We start from the raw sequence: 23,485 nt of genomic DNA, 5'->3' as shown, positions 1-23,485 counted from the left end.
ACACGACGAAGGCAATGAACTCCGAACAATTTGAAAAAGTACGGCGAATCCTTTGTGTTCGGCAGTATAAAACCGCGGAAGTTTCACGCGACGGCGGCACTCATAAAAAACGCACAGTATCGGTCCGCGACATTTTAATATACGACTAAGAACATTGTTACGCGCGGCGATTGCATCGACGGAGATCCAGGACGCGGATCGTACCATTCCTTTACATCTTGTAAAAACTCAGCCGCAAGGATTGCGGGAGAATAAATCAAAATTTGACCATCTTATCTACATTCTTGTTAAATTCATTCCGAATCCATCGCGCGTCACGCGGACGGCGTGACGCATGAACATTTGGTCCTTCGAGCCGGATCTCTCACATCCGAGAGTTGGCGACCGGTGTCCGGATCGAGGAGATTCGTCGGTGCACGCGGACGGCGTGACATCTGAGGGTCGGACTAACCGAACGAGAGGAGGTCCGAATCATACCAGGACAGCGGCCCACGGCACGAGACGGCACAACTGACGCTGGTTGCGGCCGGGGGAAAGGAAGCGTGTTCGGACAGGTGGACGCGGCCGGAGAGACGGAGCCGCGAGCGGAGCAGAGGCAAGCGGTCAGACAAGGAGAGGAAGCGCGTACCACCACGGAAAGGGTAAGCTGTGTAGGAGCTGCACCAAATTGTTAAATTTTATTGTAAAAGCCCAACGGTGTCGGAATCGCTCGAGGAAATAATTGTGTTTAGACGCGAACAATTCAACGTACAATGTCCACGCCGGCGACTCCGTCGGTCTCTGCGGCGGCATTGAAAAAACGGCGAGCGACTATTAAAGGCGCATGCACCCGGATCGCTGCGTTCGCGAACGGGTTGCTCGAAATAACAGACGAAACGCGCGAACAGGCTATAGAGCGGCGAAACCGATTAAAAGATTACTGGGAAGAATATGATCGCATTCAGTCCCAGCTCGAGGAGGCCGACGAAACCGAAGACTCCGATCGGGTCGCATTTGAGGAGGGATATTATAGCGTAATGGGGAGATTGTCTCGAGCCATTAACGTCAGCGCGCCGGTCAGATCGTCACCGGCACCGAGCGGTGAGAGCGGAGGCGAGCGAGAGATTCATACGAACATGCGATTGCCGAAATTGAGTATCCCGTCGTTCTCCGGAAGATACGAAGACTGGTTTCCGTTCGTTGACACTTTCAAGGGCCTAATCCATAATAATCAGGAGCTACCGGGAATACAAAAGTTCCAATATTTAAAGGGATGCCTCACCGACGAGGCGAAAGCACTTATTGCGCCCTTGGAAGTGTCAGACGAAAATTACGAGATTGAGTGGAACACCTTAAACGAACGATACAATAACAAGCGCGTTATTGTATCCGAACATATTCGCCTCATGCTGGAACTGCCTCAAATGCATCGCGAGAATGCAACGGAATTAAGAAGCATTTGCGACGGGCTAACGCGACATTTAGGAGCCTTGAAGGCATTAAAAACCAAGGCGGAATCGTGGGACGTGCTGTTAATTTATTTATTAAGCGCGGAGCTAGACCAAAACACTCGCAAGGAGTGGCACGCGTCGTTACCGGAGCAGGAGCTGCCCACGATGGAGCAGTTCATGCAGTTTTTAAGAAAACGCAGCTGCGTTTTAGAATCCATGGTCCATCGCGACGCGCCGGGGAACACGAGGCGGATTGACACGCGGTCAAATGCAAGGGGCGAGGGAAGGCGGCAAGCGCTGCACGCCACCGCGACGGGAGGCAGATGTGTATATTGCCGCGGCGATCACGCTGTTTACTCGTGCGGGGCCTTCGCCGCGTTACCGGTTCCGCAACGTATATTCGAAATACGAAAAAGAAATTTATGTTTAAATTGTTTGAGATCTACGGCACATAGGGCAGCTCAGTGTGCGGCGGGCGGATGCAAAAAATGTAAATTGATGCATAACACACTGCTGCACTTGGGGGATATTCAGAATCGCGAGGCATCGTCCGCGGGAACGTCGGCGGCCGAGTCGACGGTGGCATCGGGCGAGGCGACGGCCTTGTGCGCTCGGCCAAGCGCGGGCGGGGACCGGGGGTATGTGTTCCTGTCAACAGCGATAATAAACGTGTTTGACGGCAACGATCAGCAAAAAAGGGCGCGTGTATTGCTCGATTCCGGGTCTCAAGCGCATTTCATGACGAAAAGGTTCGCGAAATTGTTGAATTTAAATATGCGACCGGTAAATATTACGGTGACGGGCGTTGGAAGAATGACCGCGCAATCTACCTGCATGACGCGGGTCCGGCTAAGATCACGTACCGACTCGTTCGAAAGCGAAATAGAGTGCATAGTGACGAACGGGATTACAGAGAAAATTCCCGCGAGCGCGATAGGGCGCGATGCAATTAAATTACCGACGGGCCTAAAATTAGCTGACCCGCAGTTCCATCAACCCGGCGAGATCGACATGTTGATCGGCGCGGATCTATTTTGGTCACTCATATGCGTGGGGCGCATTAAAGCTACGACAAACCACCCTACGCTCCAAAAAACAAAGTTCGGATGGATTTTGGCCGGTCGAGTCGGGGGTGCGCCGGGCGATATCGCGGGCACGTGCGCATCACATGCAGCGATCACCTGCTCGGACTTCACAGATGCGATCGAACGTTTTTGGCGAATCGAGGAGGCCGCGGAGCCGGTAATCGGCACAATGGACGAGCAGCAATGCGAAAAAGAGTTTATTGCGAGCGTGGCCACAGATCAATCGGGCAGATATATCGTGGGATTGCCGATAAAAAATAAAATAATGACGACGGTCGGACAATCGCGCGAGATCGCACTAAAGCGATTTTACACTTTGGAGCGCAGGTTGAATCGGGATCCGGAGTTCAGGGCCGTATACGTTCAATTTATGCGAGAGTACGCGGAGCTGGGCCACATGCGAAAAATCGATGACTACGAGACGGGAAAGCCGGGAGCGGTGTATTTACCGCATCACGGGATTTACAAACGCACCGACGGGAACGCGAAATTAAGAGTCGTGTTTGACGCGTCGTGCAAGACCAGCTCAGGGGTATCGCTCAACGACGCATTACAAAAGGGACCGACAATCCAGCAGGATTTAACGTCCATATTGATAAGATTTCGCGCATTGACTTATGTCTTCTCCGCCGACATAGTCAAAATGTATCGGCAGATTCGTGTGCGGGAGTCACAGACTCATCTTCAACGAATCTTTTGGCGTGATACACCGGGGTCCCCGGTGGTGACGTGGGAATTGCTCACAGTCACGTACGGGACGACATCCGCGCCGTTTTTGGCGATCAGATGTTTACAGCATCTGGCGCGGAAACACGCGGCGGACTGTCCGATAGGCTCGGAGCGTATTTTACGCGACTTTTACGTCGACGATTTGCTCACCGGAGCAAATACGTTGGCGGAAGCGAAGAGGGCGAGAGACGAGATCGTCGAGATACTGCGTCGTGGATGCTTTCGCCTGAGCAAATGGTTATCTAACAATGACGAATTGATTCCGGAACACGAGATGCGGTGCCGCGATCCGGTGACGTTCGGGACGGACGCGGAAAGTAAGATTTTGGGAATCCAGTGGGATCCGTCGCGTGACGAGTTCGGATTCCGGAACAATTACACGGTTTGCGGCGAGCGGATAACAAAGCGCGGCATACTTGCAGAGATCGCAAGTTTGTTCGACCCGTTGGGTTTGTTGGGCCCGGTCGCGGTAGTGGCCAAATTAATTTTACAAGATACGTGGCAGTGCCAGCTCGGGTGGGAAGAATCGGTGCCACCGAACATTCACCACCGCTGGCTCGAGTTTAGACGGCAGTTAACGGATCTCGAGAAAATACGCGTACCGCGGTGGATAGGCGGCCGGGGGGCACGCGGCATCGAGTTGCATGGCTTCTGTGACGCAAGCGAAAGGGCGTACGGAGCGTGCATATACGCGCGAACCACCGATGGGACGGCGCAATTTAAAACACAATTACTGACGTCAAAATCGCGCATGCACCGTTAAAGGCGATATCGCTTTTTCGGCTGGAGTTAAGCGCCGCAGCGTTGCTCGCCGACTTAATGAAAAGGGTTCGGGCGGCACTCGGGGAGGCGATAAACGGCGTGTATTTCTGGACCGACTCGATGATCGCGTTGCAGTGGATCTCCTCAACGTCGCGGACATGGAACGCGTTTGTCGCGAATCGGGTGGGGGAGATACAGAGAAAAACTAACATCGCGGATTGGCGACACGTGCCGACTGCGGACAATCCGGCCAACATCCTGTCCCGCGGTACGAACGTAGGGGAATTAATTCAAGAGAAAAAAATTATTTGGTGGAACGGACCGACGTTTTTATCGGGTAATCAAGCGTGGCCGGAACGGACGTCAATAGAGATAAACGCAGATTTGCCCGAGCGCAAAAGGGTAAACGCAAGCGCGGTCGTGGTCGAGGAGACAATCGTGCAGGGCCTGTTGAATAGAATTTCGAGCATCGAAAAAATAACAAGAATAATTGCCTACTGCTTGAGACTCGGCGGGCGAGGCACGAGGACGGCGAGTGCAAGCATTACGCCGAGCGAAGCGAAGGTCGCGTTACAAATATTAGCCAGGAGCGTACAACAAGAAGCGTTCCCAGACGAATATACGCGCTTGTTAAGTAAACAAGAATTGCGACCGACAAGCACTCTATTATCGCTGACTCCGTTTATCGATGAAAACGGGATCATGCGGGTGGGGGGACGACTTAGACATTCCACGATTTCTTACGACGCGCGGCATCCGATTTTATTGCCGCAAAAACACGAATTGACGAGACGCATAATCGTGATGGAGCATGAGGCGACGTTGCATTCGGGCGTACAGACGACACTGGCGGCGGTCAGACAAAGGTTTTGGCCGATTGCGGCACCATCGTTGGTGCGCGGAATCATTAGAAAATGTATTGTTTGTTTTAAATACAAACCCATTGCAATGCGAGCGAAAATGGCGGATTTACCGGGGAGCAGGGTGACAATTGCACGGCCGTTTACGCATACGGGCGTAGATTACGCCGGGCCCATATTAATTAAAGACAGCAAGCGGCGCAACGCAAAATTAATAAAGGCGTACATTGCGGTATTTATTTGCTTTACCATCCGAGCGGTACATCTAGAAGTCGTGAGCGACCTAACGTCCGAGGCGTTTGTCGGAGCATTAAAGCGCTTTGTATCACGTAGAGGAAGGCCCGAGTGCATATATTCCGATAATGGCACTAATTTCGTCGGAGCCAATCGCGAATTAAGGGAATTACGCGAATTCGTAAACGCCGAACGGACGAAACGGGACGTTCACGATTATCTGGACAAGGGCGGAACAAACTGGAGATTTATACCGCCGCACGCTCCACATTTCGGCGGATTGTGGGAGGCGGCGGTGAAATCCACCAAAACCCATTTATATAAAATAATAGGCCGAGCACATCTAACGTTTGAGGAGTCTCAAACGGTATTGTGCGAGATTGAGGCAGTGCTCAACTCGCGACCGATGGCACCGTTAAGTAACGATCCGAGCGATCTCGAATGCATTACACCGGGGCATTTTTTAATTGGTGCAGCGCTACACAGTTTCCCTGTTCCAGACCTAACGCTGATCAACGAGGGACGACTGTCGAGATGGCAACGCGTGAAACAGCTGCGGCAACATTTTTGGCGACGATGGAGCCGAGAATATTTGCACACCCTGATCCAGAGGACTAAGTGGCGCACGGACCAGAAGGAAGCTGTCCACGAGGGCCAACTGGTCCTCGTCCAACAACCCGGGCTCGGTCCTCTCCAGTGGATGCTGGGGAGAGTGATTAAGCTTCACCCGAGGAATGACGGTGTTGTCCGCACTGTCACCATCCAAACGAAAGGAGGGGAAATCACGCGGCCCACAATAAAAATCGCGGTCCTCCCCGACAAAAATTAAATGTATGACCGTTCGAATAGTATGTGTCAAACAGATCGCGACGACGACACTCTCGCTTATCGAGCGAAATTATTGAAGAAAATTCTTCAAGGCGGGCGGGGTGTTGAGTAATTAATTGTAAAATAAATAGAACACCGGACGATGTATACGGTATATATTCGACGCGAAAAGAAAACGATATTCTTGGTGTATCGATGACGATAAACAGCGAGTTGATAAACACCGCGGTCGTCGACCGAAGGAACGACAACACGACGAAGGCAATGAACTCCGAACAATTTGAAAAAGTACGGCGAATCCTTTGTGTTCGGCAGTATAAAACCGCGGAAGTTTCACGCGACGGCGGCACTCATAAAAAACGCACAGTATCGGTCCGCGACATTTTAATATACGACTAAGAACATTGTTACGCGCGGCGATTGCATCGACGGAGATCCAGGACGCGGATCGTACCATTCCTTTACATCTTGTAAAAACTCAGCCGCAAGGATTGCGGGAGAATAAATCAAAATTTGACCATCTTATCTACATTCTTGTTAAATTCATTCCGAATCCATCGCGCGTCACGCGGACGGCGTGACGCATGAACATTTCATGTTTGTTTTGGCATAAACGGGATATTATTTCAAAATGCCGAAGATCATGAAGAAGAAGTGTGTGATGGCAAAACGGGCATCAATATTACGGAGAATGCTTCACTTGCGACAGGAAATTGGTAAAAAACAACAAAGAGTAAATATCGAGAATTCCGAGAATAGACCCGAATTCTCGGTGTTAGACGTTTCAGGAACGTCGAATGATTTGAACGCATGCGAAAATGACAACATTATTGATAATTCAGTGACATCGCTATCTGTTTCTACGGGCGAAATAACACACGACAACGAAGTAGGAAATGTCATTGATGTTTTCAATGACGATTCCGACGGGTCTCTGTTAGATGTTCGCGAATATTGTATTAATAATATTTTTGATATGGCAAACGAGCCAAATTTAGATAAAAATAATATGGAAATAGACGATGATGCGATGTCATTAGGATCAATTTCTAATGTTTCATCTGAAAAGCTGATTAATAATGCATGTCAAAATAATTTAGAAAATGTAGAAGTAGAAATTGTTAAAAATGTAGACAATTTAGAAAATATTGAAAGCATTGAAAATGAAAATGTAGAAGTAGAAATTGTTAAAAATGTAGACAATGTAGAAAATATTGAAAGTAATAAAAATGAAAATGTAGAAGTAGAAATTGTTAAAAATGTAGACAATGTAGAAAATATTGAAAGTAATGAAAATGAAAATGTAGATGATATCGCTCTCTATACAGACGAGAACATCGACGTTAATCGTTTGAATTCTATAGAGATTAATCGACGAGGTATCGTTAATTTTGGGCATGTTTTTGCTGAATTGCAAAGACTGTCCTGTCACTGGATCAACGAATGTCGTCTTATTGATCTTTGTATTACAAAAACGAAACATCACGGTCTCAAAACCCAATATTTTGTTGAATGTCGAATGTGTCATTTCAAAGATAGTTTTTGGAGTGAACCGACAGACGACAACATATTGGATGTCAATAAAGGTGCCGTGTGCGGTACCATTTTGACAGGGACCGGTCACACGCAGTTTGAAGAGCTTCTTGCTGCTGTGGATGTTCCATGTATGAATAACAAAACTTATATTAAATATCATAAAGAAATTTCGGAAGCCTTCGCAATTGCCGTCGACGAAGAAATGCGTGTAGCAGGTTTAGAGGAAAAACGATTGGCAATTGAAAGAGGAGATTTAATAAATGACATTCCGCACATACCCGTAGTAACAGACGGCTCCTGGATGAAGAGATCCTACCGCAGTGGTGGTTATGATTCTCCATCCGGAGCTGCGGTTATTATGGGATATTATACGGGAAAAATATTATTTGTAGGCATTCGAAACAAATATTGCATTATTTGTGCTAGAGCTGTCAAAATTAATACAGCAGCAAAGGAACACAGATGTTTTAAAAACTGGGGGCAGAATCAGAGCTCCACTAGTATAGAAAGCGACATAATCCTCGAAGGCTTTCGAAATAGCATGGAAATGCATGGACTTATTTATAGTAAATATATTGGTGATGGCGACAGTAATGTATTAAAAAAATTAAGAGATTTCCCACCGTATCCAGACACTGTTGTGCAGAAGATTGAATGCACGAATCATCTTCTGCGCAATCTGTGTAATAAGATACGTGAAGCGGGAAGCACCGGTAGTAGAAATGTCGCAAAATTGAAAAAAGTAGTTACGAATAGCGTTATGAAAATTCGTAACGCTGTTGTAAAAGCTGTTACGTTTCGTCGCAATAGTGAGGGATCACGACAGCATAAACTCTCAGGATTAATAAAAGATTTACGAAATATACCCAGCCATGTATTTGGTGAGCATAAAGATTGCTTTTCGTTACAATATTTCTGTACGGGAGAAAGAAAAGAAGGTGAGGAAAATCTTATACCTCAATTGCAAAAGGCTGGGTTACTTTCGAAAATTGAAATTGCGATGAAACGTACAATCGAAAATGCTGATAGTTTATTATTTCAGTTTACTAGTAATTCCGTGGAAAGTTGCAATGGAATTATTTGTAAACTTATTGGTGGAAAACGTATTCATTTTGCACGAAAAGGTTCTTACGAAAGTCGCGTTGAAGTATCAGCAATACAGTTTAATACTTCGCAAGCTGTGAGCGCGATTTGTAATGTAATGGGTACAGAACCATCCACTCAAGCTAAACTACTTGAACAAAAACTTATTGTTAAAAAAAAAAAAATATCAGCAACGTGTGCAAGCAGCTAAAGAATTAGGTGTTTCTGTTCGTACATCTAAACATTATACTAATACATGTTCTACAGATAAAAATTATGGTCCTGATGTGGAACGACCAGACATAGATAATGAGATGTACGAACAATTAAAACGTAGTCATAACGAAATGTTAATAGAACAGCAACGCGAACGTGAGGTATTAGAATGTGCCACACGAGGTCAGCATGAAAATCCGGAGTGGCACATAGTACGGCGAAATCTTCTTACTGCATCAAACTTTGGAAAAATTTGTAGCAGAAGAGAGACCACTTCGTGCAAAAATCTCGTTAAAGCAATTCTTTATCCTCCTCAATTAACCAATGCGGCTATTGAGTGGGGTAAAGAAAAAGAGATGATTGCACGAAAGCAATTGCAAACGGAGCTAGGAGTAGACATTACTGAATGCGGAATGTTTATAGATAAAGATATTCCGTATCTTGCGGCATCGCCTGACGGCATTATTGGAGACGATACCGTTGTAGAAATTAAATGTCCATATGTGGCACGGGAAATGTCTCCCTCTGATGCAATTTTAAACAAAATTTCAAATATAGATAAAATATTTGACAAAAATGATGAAAATAAAATGAATGAAAGACACGCTTACTACTTCCAAATACAGGGACAACTCCACATAACGCAAAGAGACTGTTGCATCTTTGCTGTGTGGACACCCCATGGATTGAAATACACGTTTGTCGAGCGTAATGACATTTTTGGGGAAACCAAAATGTTGCCACAGCTTACAAGATTTTACGAAGACTGTTTGGTTCCTGAAATAGTAGATAGTAGAACGGCAAGAAATATGCCAATTCGGGAACCGCAGTACATTATCGAAGCACAACAGAAAGCGACTCAAAAAAAGAAATAATTTTGTATAACAAAGTAATAATTGTGACACATTTTTATATATTTTAATGACATTCTGAGTCGCTTGGAAAGAGGAGGTGGGAAAACATTGCTAATTACTACATTGCTGTTCAAAGATTCATGTGCAATTAAAAAATTTATTAACATTAAGTTTCCTTTTTATTGGAATACTTAAAGAAATAATGCATTTTTCAGTTAATAAAGTTGATCGCAATTTAAACTGAGCTAGTGGTTGTGTCGCAAAGTATTACAATAAAATTATACTTTAAAATGCATTATTCTTTTTTAATATGCAATGTAGTAATAAGCAAATAATATGACACAAAAATATTTATTACAACTAATAGAACAAAAAAACAAGAAATCTAATTAGTACTTTCCATTATATATGGTTGAAGTCCTTTGCGATGCGATCACTTAACTTAGTTTGAATTGCGATCCAGTCGAATTTATAATTCGTGCTGTAAATAATAAACAATTTGTTTAATATTTTATATATTTTATTTTTTTATATAAATATTTAATATTTTAAATTATTAATGAGTATTTTTTCTGTTTCAGATTTTGAAAAAAACAGTTTTATTTCTCCAGTTTATAAAATATATTATTGTCCGCATAATTATATATTTTTTTCATTATTTCAGATAGATTCATTATTCTGGAGAGGATAAAAAATGGAGGAAGCCGACTGATGTGTGTAAAGGACAAGGGAGAATTGGTACTGATTCAGAAACCACACCCAGAGGCATGGTAAAGACCCGTAGTATTCATGGTATTGTTTTGTATCTTTCCTATAAATATATAATACATAATATATAATATATAATAATTTATTAAAAATTTTAATTAAAAATGGAAAAAAAGTTATTTAAATTGTTTAAACAATTTTTTTTGCAAAAATGTTATCGCATTCGAACCCCGGACGATGCCGTGATGTTGTAAAAAAAAATTATAAAAATTGGATACTCCATCTCAGAGATATCCATTTGTTAATTAAGAAAAATGTTAATATTGGGGAAAAAATTATACTATGCTACTCACGGCATCATCCGGCAACCGAATCCGATGAGTGACTTTTTTGCAAAAAAATTGTTTAAACAATTGAAAAGACTTTTTTTAACTTTTAAACAAAATAATTGTTATCCCGAATCGATGGCAACAACCATAACTTAATGAAAAGTATTTACATAAAAAATATCAATTTGTTAACTTAGGAAATATAAAATTCTAAGGAAATATAAATTAAAAATATAAATTTAATATTTTTTAAAACAATTTTTTAATATACAAATTAAGAACAGAAATATACATTTTAATATATAAAATATTAATTTTATATACATTGTTAATTTTATATAAATTTATATAAATTTAATTTTAATATGTAAAATATATAAAAAAAAGTTTAAAAAAAGTTAAATTATAAAATTTACAACAAATGGGTACCCCATTTATTTTGCGACGCTACTGCTTTCTGGCCACGAGAGGCCAGAAAGACTTCAGGCGATAGCTCGGCAAAAGCGCTATGTTGGAGGAACAAGGATAAAAGTGTTGCATCCATCCTTTTCTGTCCTTCCTTTCTTGCGGTGCGTCCACGCAAGCGATGCAATCGTGTGAGTACGTATACAAACGTATACCCACACGAACTGACATCGGAGTTTCACATTGTCGCCGCGTGAGGCCCCCAATATCAATTCGGAGTTTGGCCGTCACTCCTGTTCACTCTTAATATAATATATTTAGTATAACAGAGATATAAACTTGTAGATATGTTCCTATTATTTCAAACATTATATATCACAACTTTAATCAATGTTAACTGTTTCGAACGTTACAAATAAAATATAAAAATAATATATGTATTATCTTATGTTAACTTGTAAAAAAATAAAATATTATTTTATGCCATTTATGCGATTGATAAAATAATTTGAATATCATCTTTAATTCTGAATTGAGAAAGACGCAACGACTATATAATTATATAGACATATTGAGTGCATGCACACTTCTTCAAAAAGTGGACGTTGTCTACTTAGTTGACGTCCACTTTCTCAGAGGGCGCATCAGGACAGTTGCGTCTAGAGACCCTCAAACAGAGACTGGCCGTCAGTGGGCCACTTTTGATTAGCTCGAGAATTTTCGTCAACTCCCGCTCATATTCAAAACCTTACTATTAATATTAATGTTATAATTCAGTAAAACTAATAAAAATAAACATTTTAAAGAAATTAAATATTATTATTGTTGTCGTAGACAAATTTTAAAAAAGGATAAAACATAATTATTAATTAATTATTAAATCACAAAAAAAAAATATTTATAAACGTACAAAATTTATTTAAAAAAGGTATGTACAGCTATAGACTTACTTTCGTAACGCTTACAATTATTGCCATTCTTTTTATTTATTATTATTAATCGAAATGTTATAAACCTTTTAATTATCTTTAAAAATAATTGGTGACAGTTTGCAATATGTTCTGCGAGAACCGAACTGCATTCTTTTTTAATTTTTTTTTTTTATCTAATCTTTGTTGCCACATATTAGTAGCAAAATAAACCTATATAAAAAAATTATTTAATTTAATTACATAATTAAGATTTGTTAGTGTTATAATAAAAATATGAAACTTAACCTTACAAAGATACATATTATTTGTAGGCGTCCAATCTTTGCAGCCTACATTTTTTGCCCATATCGCACGATATTCAGCATTCCTTGGGAATACTTTCATGGTATATCCTTTTGTTGAACTATTATTGCAAAACTCTGCACAACATCCAACCATGTTGCTTGAGTTGCTTGTTATCTTCACTTTACTTCACTGTAGTAACAACACATATATGTGTACACACACATTCCTATTCTTAAAAGAGTGAGATAAAGTGAGTTAGCTTTATATATCTTTCTCGCTCGTAGGATTTTGACGAAATCGAATGACCAGTCTCTGTTTGAGGGTCTCTAGTTGCGTCTATCGACGCCGGTGGCCGCTCTCAGGCTTCTCTCTGAGTCTACCCTGACGATCCAAAATTTCTAGAGGAAGCCTACTACGACGCCACCTCTAAGCCTCACAGATATTTACTACTCGATTTGAAACAATCAACTCCGGATAAATATCGATTTCGCACCTGCATCCTCCCCAAAGATACGGCTCATTACGTCTACGTGCCGCGTAAATTACTTACTAGCGGGTCCTACGTATAAAAACCAAATACTCACGCTCGTCGCGTCAGTCACGGAAAGCAACTTCTCGCGATGAGAAGAACAAAAGATAAGGCAATAACGGATAGAGCGACGAAAATTGCCAGACGCTCGATCGGAGAGAAAAGTCTGTGTTTTCTCAAGGCATTGGGTCATCTGAACAAGAACCAGCGAGCGGCATTTCTGCGAAACACCGACGCCGATTTTATTCGTTGTATTCGAGAGTGTGTTTTTAATACACTTCGCGGTAACGTCCCGCTCAGAGCGAGAGAAAAGAAACGCTTGAGCGGTTACAAAACACTGCTGCGTCGCATCGCCGAAAAATCGGAATGCTGGAAGACTAAAAGAAAATTGCTGGTGCAGAAAGGTGGATTCATATCCTACATTATCGGTCCTATATTATCGTTTCTGCTGTCGCAAATAATCGACGGAGGAAGTTAATTGGAAACTCCTATGCACCTTCCACTGAGTTATGGAAAGAGCGCGAAAAATGGTCTTGATCTCAACGGACAATCTCCAGAGAATGCAACAGCAATTACATCACCACCCGACGACATCGTCCTTGACGGCGACGACAAACACTGTCAATTCCGCATCTACTCAAAACTTTGAAAATTCTGAAAACTCTAATACCGTACGTGCACCTGGCACGACGCTGTCTCGACTCGACAAGGAGATGAGTCGAATTCTTAATTCTCACTATCCTCGCCCCGCAGGGGAACGTTGGAAGCTGTACCGAGAGGTGCTTCAGCGTTATCTTCATTTCATCCGTGTAGCACGAAAACGTAAACACGGCACACAGGCGCGAGACGAAGATACACGACACGAGGAGCAGGACAAAGACGAGGTAGGATATGAGGATGAGGAGGAGACAGAGTCAGCGGCGAAGGAAGACCTCGCAAAAGAAGAAAATAATCCCGATTTTCTTAGCGCAACTGCCTCCATTCGCGGAAGCCTCGATGGGCTCGACACCGAAGAGGAGACACTGAGAGCGGTCGAATCTCAGTTCAAAGCGGGTCGTTCAAGCAGCAGTGGCGGTCGTGGTGTTACGACGAGAAGCGGTTCCGCGAAGATCGTTGGTTTACATCTAAAAAATGTCGAAAAACTACTGCTAAGTGTACCGAAAACCTATCGCCCCAATGCACGCAACTTGATAATGCAACTGAGTAAAACGAAACGAATCGGGTGGGATGCGGAACTAGTGGTGACTATAGACGGACGCGTCATTCCTGATTCGAATATCTCTGATCTGATAAACGATGCGACACGTGAGAGAAAAACTCTGAAAGCCAATGGTAGAGTTCAGTTTGCGCAATTTCTTAGAGTTTTGAACATCCCCTCCTCAGTGGTGGGAAATAAAGAATTGTTATCTCTAGGCTTTACTAAAAGTCCGCCGAATTTTGATCCTTTGGTTAGTTCAACACCTCATCCAACGGCGGCTGCTCTGAAGCAGAGGCGCTTGCTCAATTGGACTTTGCTGGATTAATGGAGCTTGAAAAATTGTACTACGATCCGGGCCACTACGCTGGCTATTCGGCAGTAGATAATCTGTCTCGCGCAGCTAAACCGTTGAATTTTTCACGCGGTGCATTCGCGAGATGACTCGAATCGCAGGACCCGTACACCCTACATCGCCCTATTCGACGGAAATTTCCGCGTCTGCATTACAACGTAACGAACATCGACGATCTATGGGAGGCTGACTTAATCGAACTCCATAATCTCAAAAGTCACAATGTCGGGTATTCGTATCTGCTAGTGGTTATCGACGTGTTTAGTAAGTACGCGTGGGTCGAACCAATGTGCAACAAGACGAGCGAGAGTGTTGTGGAGGCTTTTCAAATGGTGTTAACGAAAAGTGCGGAGCGCGTACCCGTGTTTCTACAAACAGACAAGGGTAAAGAATTTATTGCACAAGGAATGCAAAAATTTCAAAATGAAAACTGCATTCGCTTTCGCGTAGCTCGTAATCCAGATATCAAAGCCGCCATTGTCGAACGCTTCAACAGAACACTGAAAGAGCGTATGTGGCGCTACTTCACGCATAAAAATACACGTCGCTACGTTGACGTTTTGCAAGATATTGTACGAGCCTACAATCTCACTCGGCATTCATCCACTAAAATGCAACCGGCGATCGTCACACGTGAAAATGCTCGTATCGCGCGCAAAAATCGCGCCGATGGAAACGAGACGAGAGAGAGAGACGCTGGGCCCAAAAAAGAGCTAAATATCACGTCGGCGATCTCGTTCGGATTAGTCATGCAAAAGCAGCTTTTGAAAAAGGATACGAATCGTGGTGGAGCGTGGAGATTTTTCGAATTCGTCGAGTTCTCGACTGGCGAAAACCACTCGTGTACGAATTGAGTGATTTAGAAGACGAAGTCATCGACGGTATCTTTTACGAACAGGAGCTTACACAAGTCGAGGAAAACCTGCAGAACGAGAAGTGTATTATCGATCGCGTGCTAAAGAGCAAGGGTCGCGGTAATAATAAACAGTTACTTGTTAGCTGGCGAGGATACTCCGCCAAATTCAATAGTTGGATCGCTGCGTCGGATTTAACCGCTCTTCATCATCATGAGGGAGAACCAATTTCACGTAGTTCTTCAGAGCAATAGCAGCATGCGACATTACAATAAAACTTCAAGTTTCACCACGAAATTACCGCAAACTATAGCCCTGCACGGTGAATGGGAAGTAGCGCTTACAGAGATACAATTTCCCTCTACTTTTGTACATTTGAAAAAAGAGGTCAATATACTCCACTTCATTGATTTCGTGCTCACTAAGTACACAGGGGCGAGGCGCTCCCTAAAACAAAAGAATATGAAATACCTAATGGCATGTACAAAGATATCCACGAACTCTGCGACGAGCTGAACAAAGCGTCTAAAGAGGTTAAATCTCATTTTTATTTCGAGGTTGAACCTCGTAACGCTTTGCGCGTTTGTTTCAGTTTAACTTGTCATGAAAACGATACAGAGAAATGTAGACTTTCTCACGGGGTAAATATGAGCGATAATCTATATCGAATTCTCGGTATCTCTAGTGCAGCTGGAATACAAAAAGACAGTTTACTTGTCGAACAAATCACACTAATTCATCATAATAAATTACGTCTTTATAAACAGTATTTTCTCAAATTCGGTCTTCGCGACGAAGAGGGAAAGCGTGCGGTTTCGAGCCTCTGCGCTAACGAGCCTTTCAGCCTAGCGCGCGGAATTCCAAATAAAATGTTTGTTTACTGTGACATTTGTGAGCCTTACGTCGTCGGAGATGTGAGGGCTCCTCTTCTTCGAGTAGTTCCTATCGAGTGCCATGGCAGTGATTACATCTATGGTGCGTCTCAAGTAAAATATTTTTCTCCTCTGCAGTATATTCCGCTGCGACAAACAAATTTTCGCCGAATTGAAATAAATATAAAAGATGAACTCGGAGAAAGAATACTATTTCTTTCCGGGACGCTGATCGTGACGCTGCATTTTAGACGTTACCAGTAAAACTACGATTACTTTGGCAAAGCAATGACAATGGGAGAATACAATTATCACGATACACACTTCAGCCGCGGAGGAGGTATTCCACGTGTTTACGTCGGTGCGACTTATCAGCGTAGGCACGGAATCGGTAGTTTTCTCGGAGGCTTATTCAGAAAGGTTCTTCCTTTTCTACATAAAGGCGCATGCGCTGTGAGTAAAGAAGCTTTGCGCGCTGGATTAAACGTCATAGACGATGTCGAAAATGATATTCCGTTCAAAGAAGCACTCCAGACGAGACTCCGCGAATCGCGTACAAATCTTAAAAGAAAAGCTAAAGAAAAAATAAGCAATCTGATGAGGGGATCGGGGTATAAAGAAGGCCCAAAAATTCCGGCGCTTCAGTTTCTCTTCGACACGCTCAATAGTCACCTCGTGACAAAGAATCAACGGTTACGTGGACGACGACGACGACGATGCACGAGTAAAAAGTCTGCAACAAAAAGTTCTACGCGGAGAAAAAAATCGAAGCCAACGACGACGAGGAAAACTAAGAAGAAGAAGAAGACTCGCACAAAGGGTGAAAACAGTAAAAAGTCAAAAATCGCGAGACGAAAACGCACTAGCGTCGGAAAGAAACGCAACGTGTCCGATATATTTTCTTAAGTTTCTGGAACGAACGAAAAATTTATAGAGTGGTGTAAGCAATATGTCCTTTCTTTACACGCACTCGAACGAGTGTTTAAAAAGCGAGCTTGATTTTTTCTCTTTACCACCCACTCAAACAAGTATCGAAAGCTCGCAATGGATTTATTACAAACCGGTAACGTCGCTAACCGACGACTCACTTATAGAATTTGTTATACCCGGACACAAAGAAGACTACCTAGATCTCACACATACCATGTTGAGTCTACGTATAAAGGTAGAAACCACTGCTCTATCAGGTGCCGCAGGAACATCAACAGCCTCTACAGGAGGAAGTACCGTGTACAAAGTAGGCCCCGTAAATCATTTGCTCCATTCCATATTCAACCAAATCGACGTATATTTCAATCAAAAACTCGTATCACCGCCAAACAACGCCTACGCTTACTGCGCCTACATCGAGGCTCTATTAAATTATTCTTCAGCCGCAAAAACCTCCCATCTGACATCATGTCTGTGGGACACAGACACCCCTGGTATGATGGACGAGCATACGACCTCGGTTACTCCGAATTCCGCTCTAGTAAGACGCGCAAAGTACATCCTCGATGGGCGCGAGCTAGACCTTCTAGGTTATCTTCACTGCGACGTTTTCAACCAAGACAAGTTTTTAATCAACGGAGTAGAAGTCAGATTGAGACTTGTTCGCTCGAAAGACGCGTTTTGTCTCATGGAAAACACCACGGAATCGAAAATACGTATTCTCGACGCTAGTCTCCTCGTCAGAAGAGCGAAAATAAGCCCCGCGATGCTACTCTCTCATGCACGAATGCTGAGTAAAACAACCGCTAAATATCCGCTTACCAGAGTCGAGGTTAAAACGTTCACCATTCACTCTGGCCTAGTGGGCGAGTCGATAGATAATATGATACTCGGACAACTCCCAAAACGCATCATAGTAACAACAAGGCGTTTAACGGCGACAGAAAATAAATCCGCAAATACAATATAAATTATTTTTCGCTTACAGCCGAGCTTTGACAAAGGCAAGACACTTTTCGTCGAGGCTTATCACACTCTCTTCTCTGGCACCGGAATTCACTTTCTGAACGAGGGTAATTCTATAAGCAGAGAAGATTATTCGCAAGGACTCACTCTTTTTGCTTTTGATCTCACACCTGACTTATCCGCCAATTTTGCTGGACATTGGAATCTCGTGAAACATGGGAGTTTACGTCTTGAAGTGCGCTTTGAAAAAGCACTCACTACCACCGTTAACTGCATCATTTACGCGGAGTTCAAAAACATTCTGGAAATCGATTCATCTAGACAAATCATTGTCGACATTTCCGACTAACTCACACACACACTCACACACACACGCACACACCTTTCCTCTTTTTCCTGTTGAAACATGTTGCAGAGTCTTTTACCTACCTACCCCTTGAACGCCACAGCGAGCAAATTTTCTTAAAGCAGGGATATAAAGAACTCAGGATTCAGTTTCGTCTGAGACACGCGCAGTGACGCTTCGTTTTTGAAAAATAGACAAACCCTGCATAATAATCATGGATATAGTCGTCGACATTCAGGGTTTCCGTGCTATCAACTCGGGCTTCATACCAAAAAAAGTCGCGATTGCCACGATTTATGCGCCGTTCACGGGGCATTGGATTTTGCTACCCCGTTATGCGTTTGAAACTTTGTCTGAAAAAGCGAGAACCGAAAACAACTGGCTTACGCAAAATTATCACGGAATCGAGTGGTTCGACAGAGAAACGGACGAAGAATGTTTCACGGCACAGCTACGAAAAATTACGCGGGTAGTGCGTAATATCTACACTAGAGGGAAAGAAAAAGCGGATTTTTTGCAGCGATTGCTCTCCAGAAACGTATATAATCTCGAAGGTATTTCTCCAGCGTTCAAAAATTTACCCGAGGACGAAAAAGGCGGAAGACAACGCTGCATTCACCACGGATTTCGTAATTCTCCCGCAATTAAATATCACTGTGCGTTACGCAATGCCTTCAAACTAAAACGCTGGCTGCTTGAGCAAAGCATTAACGCACAGGACAGTGACTCTGGATACGGAGATTTTTCTCACAAAATTCTCACGCTTGATCCAGTAGTCACAGGGGAAATAGAAGAAGAAGAAGAAACATCGGTTCGATCCGTTGATGAGGAGGACGACTGTAGTGAGGTGGCTGGATCCTATTATACACCACTCCCAACACATCACTCTTTCGTAACTCGTTCAATGCCTATATTACCACACGTGGACAGCAACGCAAATTCTTCTAAAAAAGAAGTAATACCCGTAATTAAACAGCTAATTCCATTGACGACAAAATTACCTTCGCGTGACGTAAAAAATGAATACACTGGAAATATTACAAGCGCTGCGCCAACTCCATGCCGGACATGTGGGGGTCTATCCTGCCGACAGACTACCGAGGGTGTGGACGAAACCGACTGCCATTATCGCCAACACTGACAACCACGATCGTCCAGGACAGCATTGGGTCGCCTTCTACGTCAGTGAAAAAGGCACGGGAACATACTTCGATAGCTATGGAATGCCTCCATTGGACTAGCGATTCTTTCTACGACTCCGACGAAACTCCTCCACCACGTATCGATGGAATACTACGATGCTACAAGGAATGCAATCTCAAACCTGCGGACAATACTGCTGTGTATTTCTATATTTTATGTGTAGCGGCTATACTCTTTGTCAATTTCTCAGCCTTTTCACCGATAATTGCGACCACAATGATCGATTAATTATAACGCTGTTTCGTAAAATTTTTCTTTGTAATAAAAACAAAGCGTGTGTAAAATCTCACACATGGTGTCGATACGTTCAATCATGTAGTCTAAAGAAATAATTGTAAACCATATTTTCCTCACCGTTATGTAATCGTAATATTATACTAAATAAAAATATACTTAATCTTATATTCGATATTTTTTCATCTTACCTCTCCCCCTTTTTCCCATCTTCTTACTGTAACTCCAGTCAAATTGCTAGCGGTAAAATATCTACGAAGTAGCTAACCTACCGCTAGCATTCTCCAATTTCATTATTACTCTTTTTTCGCGCTACTTATAAGAAAGCAACCGCCTTACCCCAAACCCCAGGGAGTCTCTAGCAGACAGTCACAGCAAAAACAGACTTCCAAATTCGATCTCCGCCATTTTCTACCCTTCTTAACCCTCCCCTTTTTGAATAAGGCCCCAAAACTTCCCACCAATTACGGAGCGGTCAGTTACGGGGTATCCAATCAGAACCCTACTAACTCGGGGTGACCACGCCCACCAGACACGCCTCTGGCGCCAGTCGGAATGTGTGACGTCACAACTGTCGCCCCGGTGCTGCCCACTTACTACTAAGACTATAAAATTTTGTGGTAGGCAAGAATTATCATTTCGCGGACATGTTGATAGTGGACGCGTAACTTTGGAAGAACCTTCATTCACCGATGGAAATTTTCGAACGTTATTAAGATTTCGTATTCAAAGCGGTAACGAAATATTGAAAAATCATTTATTAAATTCTGGTAACAAGGCTATGTACACGAGCTCTGATATACAAAATGAGTTTATCGAACGAATTGGTGACGAAATTACCGCACAAATTATTAAACAAGCTAACAAGTCTCGTTTTTTTACCGTTCTTGCGGATGAAACGATGAACATTAGTCGAGTGGAACAATTTTCATTATGTATTCGTTACGTTGATTTAGATTTATATCTTGTTCGTGAAGATTTTTTAACATTCGTAACTGTAGTTGATATGACGGGAAATGAATTGACAACAGTTTTAAAACATCAATTACAAAAACTCGGTTTAAATATGCACAATCTTCGAGGTCAAGGATACGATGGCGCTGCTGCAATGAAAGGTGCATTTAATGGAGTACAATCAATTATTCAAAATGAGTTTCCGAAAGCGGTATATACACATTGTACTTCACGTTGTCTCAATTTATGTCTCAGTGACGCCTGCAGCGTGGATTCAATAAGAAATACGTGCGGTGTTCTTTCCGTAGTGTGCACATTTTTTCGTGCATCGGCTCACCGAAGTACAATTTTATCACAGAAATTACAAAATTCTAAGTCCGCAAATACAACTTTGAAGAAGTATTGTGAAACTAGGTGGGTAGAGCGACACGATGCTATTGCACTATTCTGTGAATCTATAACTGAAATAATTCAATTACTGGAAAATTTGATTGAATCTAAAAAAATGGATTCCGGAAAAGCTCAACAATTGCATCTTTCTGTGTGTAATTTTGCTTTCCTGATTGCATTTTTTGTTGCACGGCGTATGTTAAATTTGACTCATGCATTATCAAAAAATTTACAATCAGTTAATATCGATTTATGTGGAGCTTTAGCTTTGGTTGACACAATATCAACAAAAATTTTTGAGATCCGTGAGAATGCAGAAATTGAATTTAATGAAATTTACTCAAAAGTTTGCATTATAGCTTCTTTTTTCGGCGTCGAACCATCTATGACCCGAATAATAGGAACACAGCGTCATCGACAAAATATTCCTGCTAGCTCTATTAAGGAATATTACTTGCGAGCTATTTTTCTTCCTTTTACTGATTATCTTTTACAATCATTGAATGATCGTTTTACTAAACATAAAGAAAACATTAAAGGATTGCAAAAATTGATTCCAGTAGAACTTTTGAAGAAAATGGAAAATATAAAATTCGCAAATTTGAAACCTACCATTGAGTTTTACCAAGAAGATCTATTAAGTAAAGACACTATAATTTTAAAGAGTGAGTTTGAACTTTGGCTAACTAAGTGGAAGAAATATCAAAAAGAGCAAAAAATCATTCCTCTTCAACTATAGAAGCACTGCAACACTGCGATATAAACTTTTTTTGAAAATTACATATACTGCTTCAAATATTGGCCACTTTGGCAATTTCAACTTCAACAGTTAACGCAGCTTTTCAACCTTAAAAAGATTAAAAAGCTATTTAAGAAATAGTACTGGTCAAACAAGGTTGACTGGTTTAGCTTTAATGACGATACATCGAAAATTAAAAATTGATAACGAAAATGTCATTAATAAATTTATGATTAAAAAGAATCGTCGATTAAATTTATAATTGTAGATTGCAAATTGTAACCACACTTACATATAACCAGTTTAAATTTTTTAAGAAAACTCATAATTTCTTAATTCTCAATTCCTTTCTGATTTAAATAAACTTTTATCCTTAAGAATAAAAAATTAAATTAAAAGTAAAAAAACAAAAAAAAAACAAAAAAAACAAAAAAAAACAAAAACATAAAAAAACATACAAAACAAAACAAAAAGAACAAAATAGAGTGCAGATGTCAACAAGCTCCACGCGGTGCATTCTGGGGTTGTGAGTTATTTATTTCACTCGAAACAAAAATTCACTAGCTAATGTTGATAATGTTTTTTTAATTTACAATGTCCCAGTGTATATGTATACGTGTGTATATATTGTTACGCCAGGAACGGGTCGGCGAACGTCTCCGCGTTCGCGTCTCTTTCACTCACTCACTCACACTCGCGGCGCCTGAGCTCCGCGAAAGAAAGAAAGACGTCTTTGTAGAAAATAACGAGAACGATTTAATAAAAGAGCAAACAAACGATACAACATCTGCACCGATACGAGACTTGGGCAGAACTGTCACTTTAACCAAAATCAAAACAACTTCGTTCCTCTGGCAACGGGGAACCGAAACCTCGGAGCGAGCCGGCAGCTTCACGCTGCTCCGTATACCGGGCGTAACACTGCCCCCCCCCTTCCTCCAGATTGTCGCCCCGACAATCAGGGAGGGACTCAAAGTTTCGTCCCTGATCTGTATGTATTTCCTCAGGAACTCCGAATCTCGAAATAATTTCTCTAACAAAAACCTCAGCTACCGTTCTTGCCCTAATATTCCTCACCGGAAATGCTTCCACCCATTTAGAAAAACAATCAACAATTACTAAAAAAAACCTATTCCCAGAAGAAGATATAGGAAAAGGACCAAGAACGTCCATCTGTAATCTCTGAAACGGAGATCCGACATTGTAAATTTGAAAAAGAGATTTTCCTTTGCCGGAAGGTCCCTTCTTTGAACAACAAACCGAACACGAACGACACCAATCTTCTACATCTTGTTTACAAAAAACCCAATAAAAACGCTTCCGAATTCTATCTAGAGTCTTATTGATTCCAAAGTGCCCAACCGAAGGAGAATCATGGGCATCAGCCAGAACCCCCTTAATTCGTTTACGAGGAACCACTAACTAAAACAACACCTTCCTTAAATTTGGAGCTATCCATTTCTTATAAAAAACTCCGTTCTCTAAAACGAGGGAATCCCAATATGAATTAAGAACTCTTCCCGTTGTATCTGAAGAAGAAAATCCCGAACGGGAAAGACGTTCCCCAGACTCCTTCGCCTGTATTAAAACATTAAGACTCGGATCCTCCCGCTGATCCTTCTTCCAAAGATCTAACTCCTCT

At 42.2% G+C, this 23,485-nt stretch overlaps 5 protein-coding genes across 5 annotated transcripts; all 5 read left to right on the top strand.

The window, feature by feature from the left end:
* Nucleotides 1-752: 752 nt before the first annotated feature.
* On the top strand, nt 753-4,007 carry LOC139108563 (uncharacterized). Its single transcript, XM_070666964.1, has one exon. It carries the CDS (start codon nt 753-755, stop codon nt 4,005-4,007), a length of 3,255 nt encoding a protein of 1,084 aa, XP_070523065.1.
* A 959-nt stretch (nt 4,008-4,966) lies between these two features.
* LOC139108562 (uncharacterized) lies at nt 4,967-5,929 on the top strand. The gene has a single exon (XM_070666963.1). It carries the CDS (start codon nt 4,967-4,969, stop codon nt 5,927-5,929), a length of 963 nt encoding a protein of 320 aa, XP_070523064.1.
* A 630-nt stretch (nt 5,930-6,559) lies between these two features.
* On the top strand, nt 6,560-9,236 carry LOC139108561 (uncharacterized). Its single transcript, XM_070666962.1, has 2 exons — nt 6,560-7,082; nt 7,170-9,236. The coding sequence occupies exons 1-2, from the start codon at nt 6,560-6,562 to the stop codon at nt 8,756-8,758; spliced, it is 2,112 nt and encodes a 703-aa protein (XP_070523063.1). The 3' UTR covers nt 8,759-9,236.
* Nucleotides 8,862-9,638, top strand: LOC139108560 (uncharacterized). The gene has a single exon (XM_070666961.1). The coding sequence runs from the start codon at nt 8,862-8,864 to the stop codon at nt 9,636-9,638; it is 777 nt and encodes a 258-aa protein (XP_070523062.1).
* A 9,903-nt stretch (nt 9,639-19,541) lies between these two features.
* LOC139108559 (52 kDa repressor of the inhibitor of the protein kinase-like) lies at nt 19,542-22,105 on the top strand. The gene is given in 4 exon segments (XM_070666960.1): nt 19,542-19,666; nt 20,259-21,840; nt 21,888-21,933; nt 21,936-22,105. Coding segments are annotated over 4 exon segments (1,923 nt in total).
* Nucleotides 22,106-23,485: the final 1,380 nt, after the last annotated feature.

The sequence above is a fragment of the Cardiocondyla obscurior genome, linkage group LG15 (assembly GCF_019399895.1).
Source record: "Cardiocondyla obscurior isolate alpha-2009 linkage group LG15, Cobs3.1, whole genome shotgun sequence".
Lineage (NCBI taxonomy): Eukaryota > Metazoa > Arthropoda > Insecta > Hymenoptera > Formicidae > Cardiocondyla > Cardiocondyla obscurior.
Note: the sequence above shows the minus strand (reverse complement) of the source record. Positions and strands in the feature narration are given on the sequence as shown.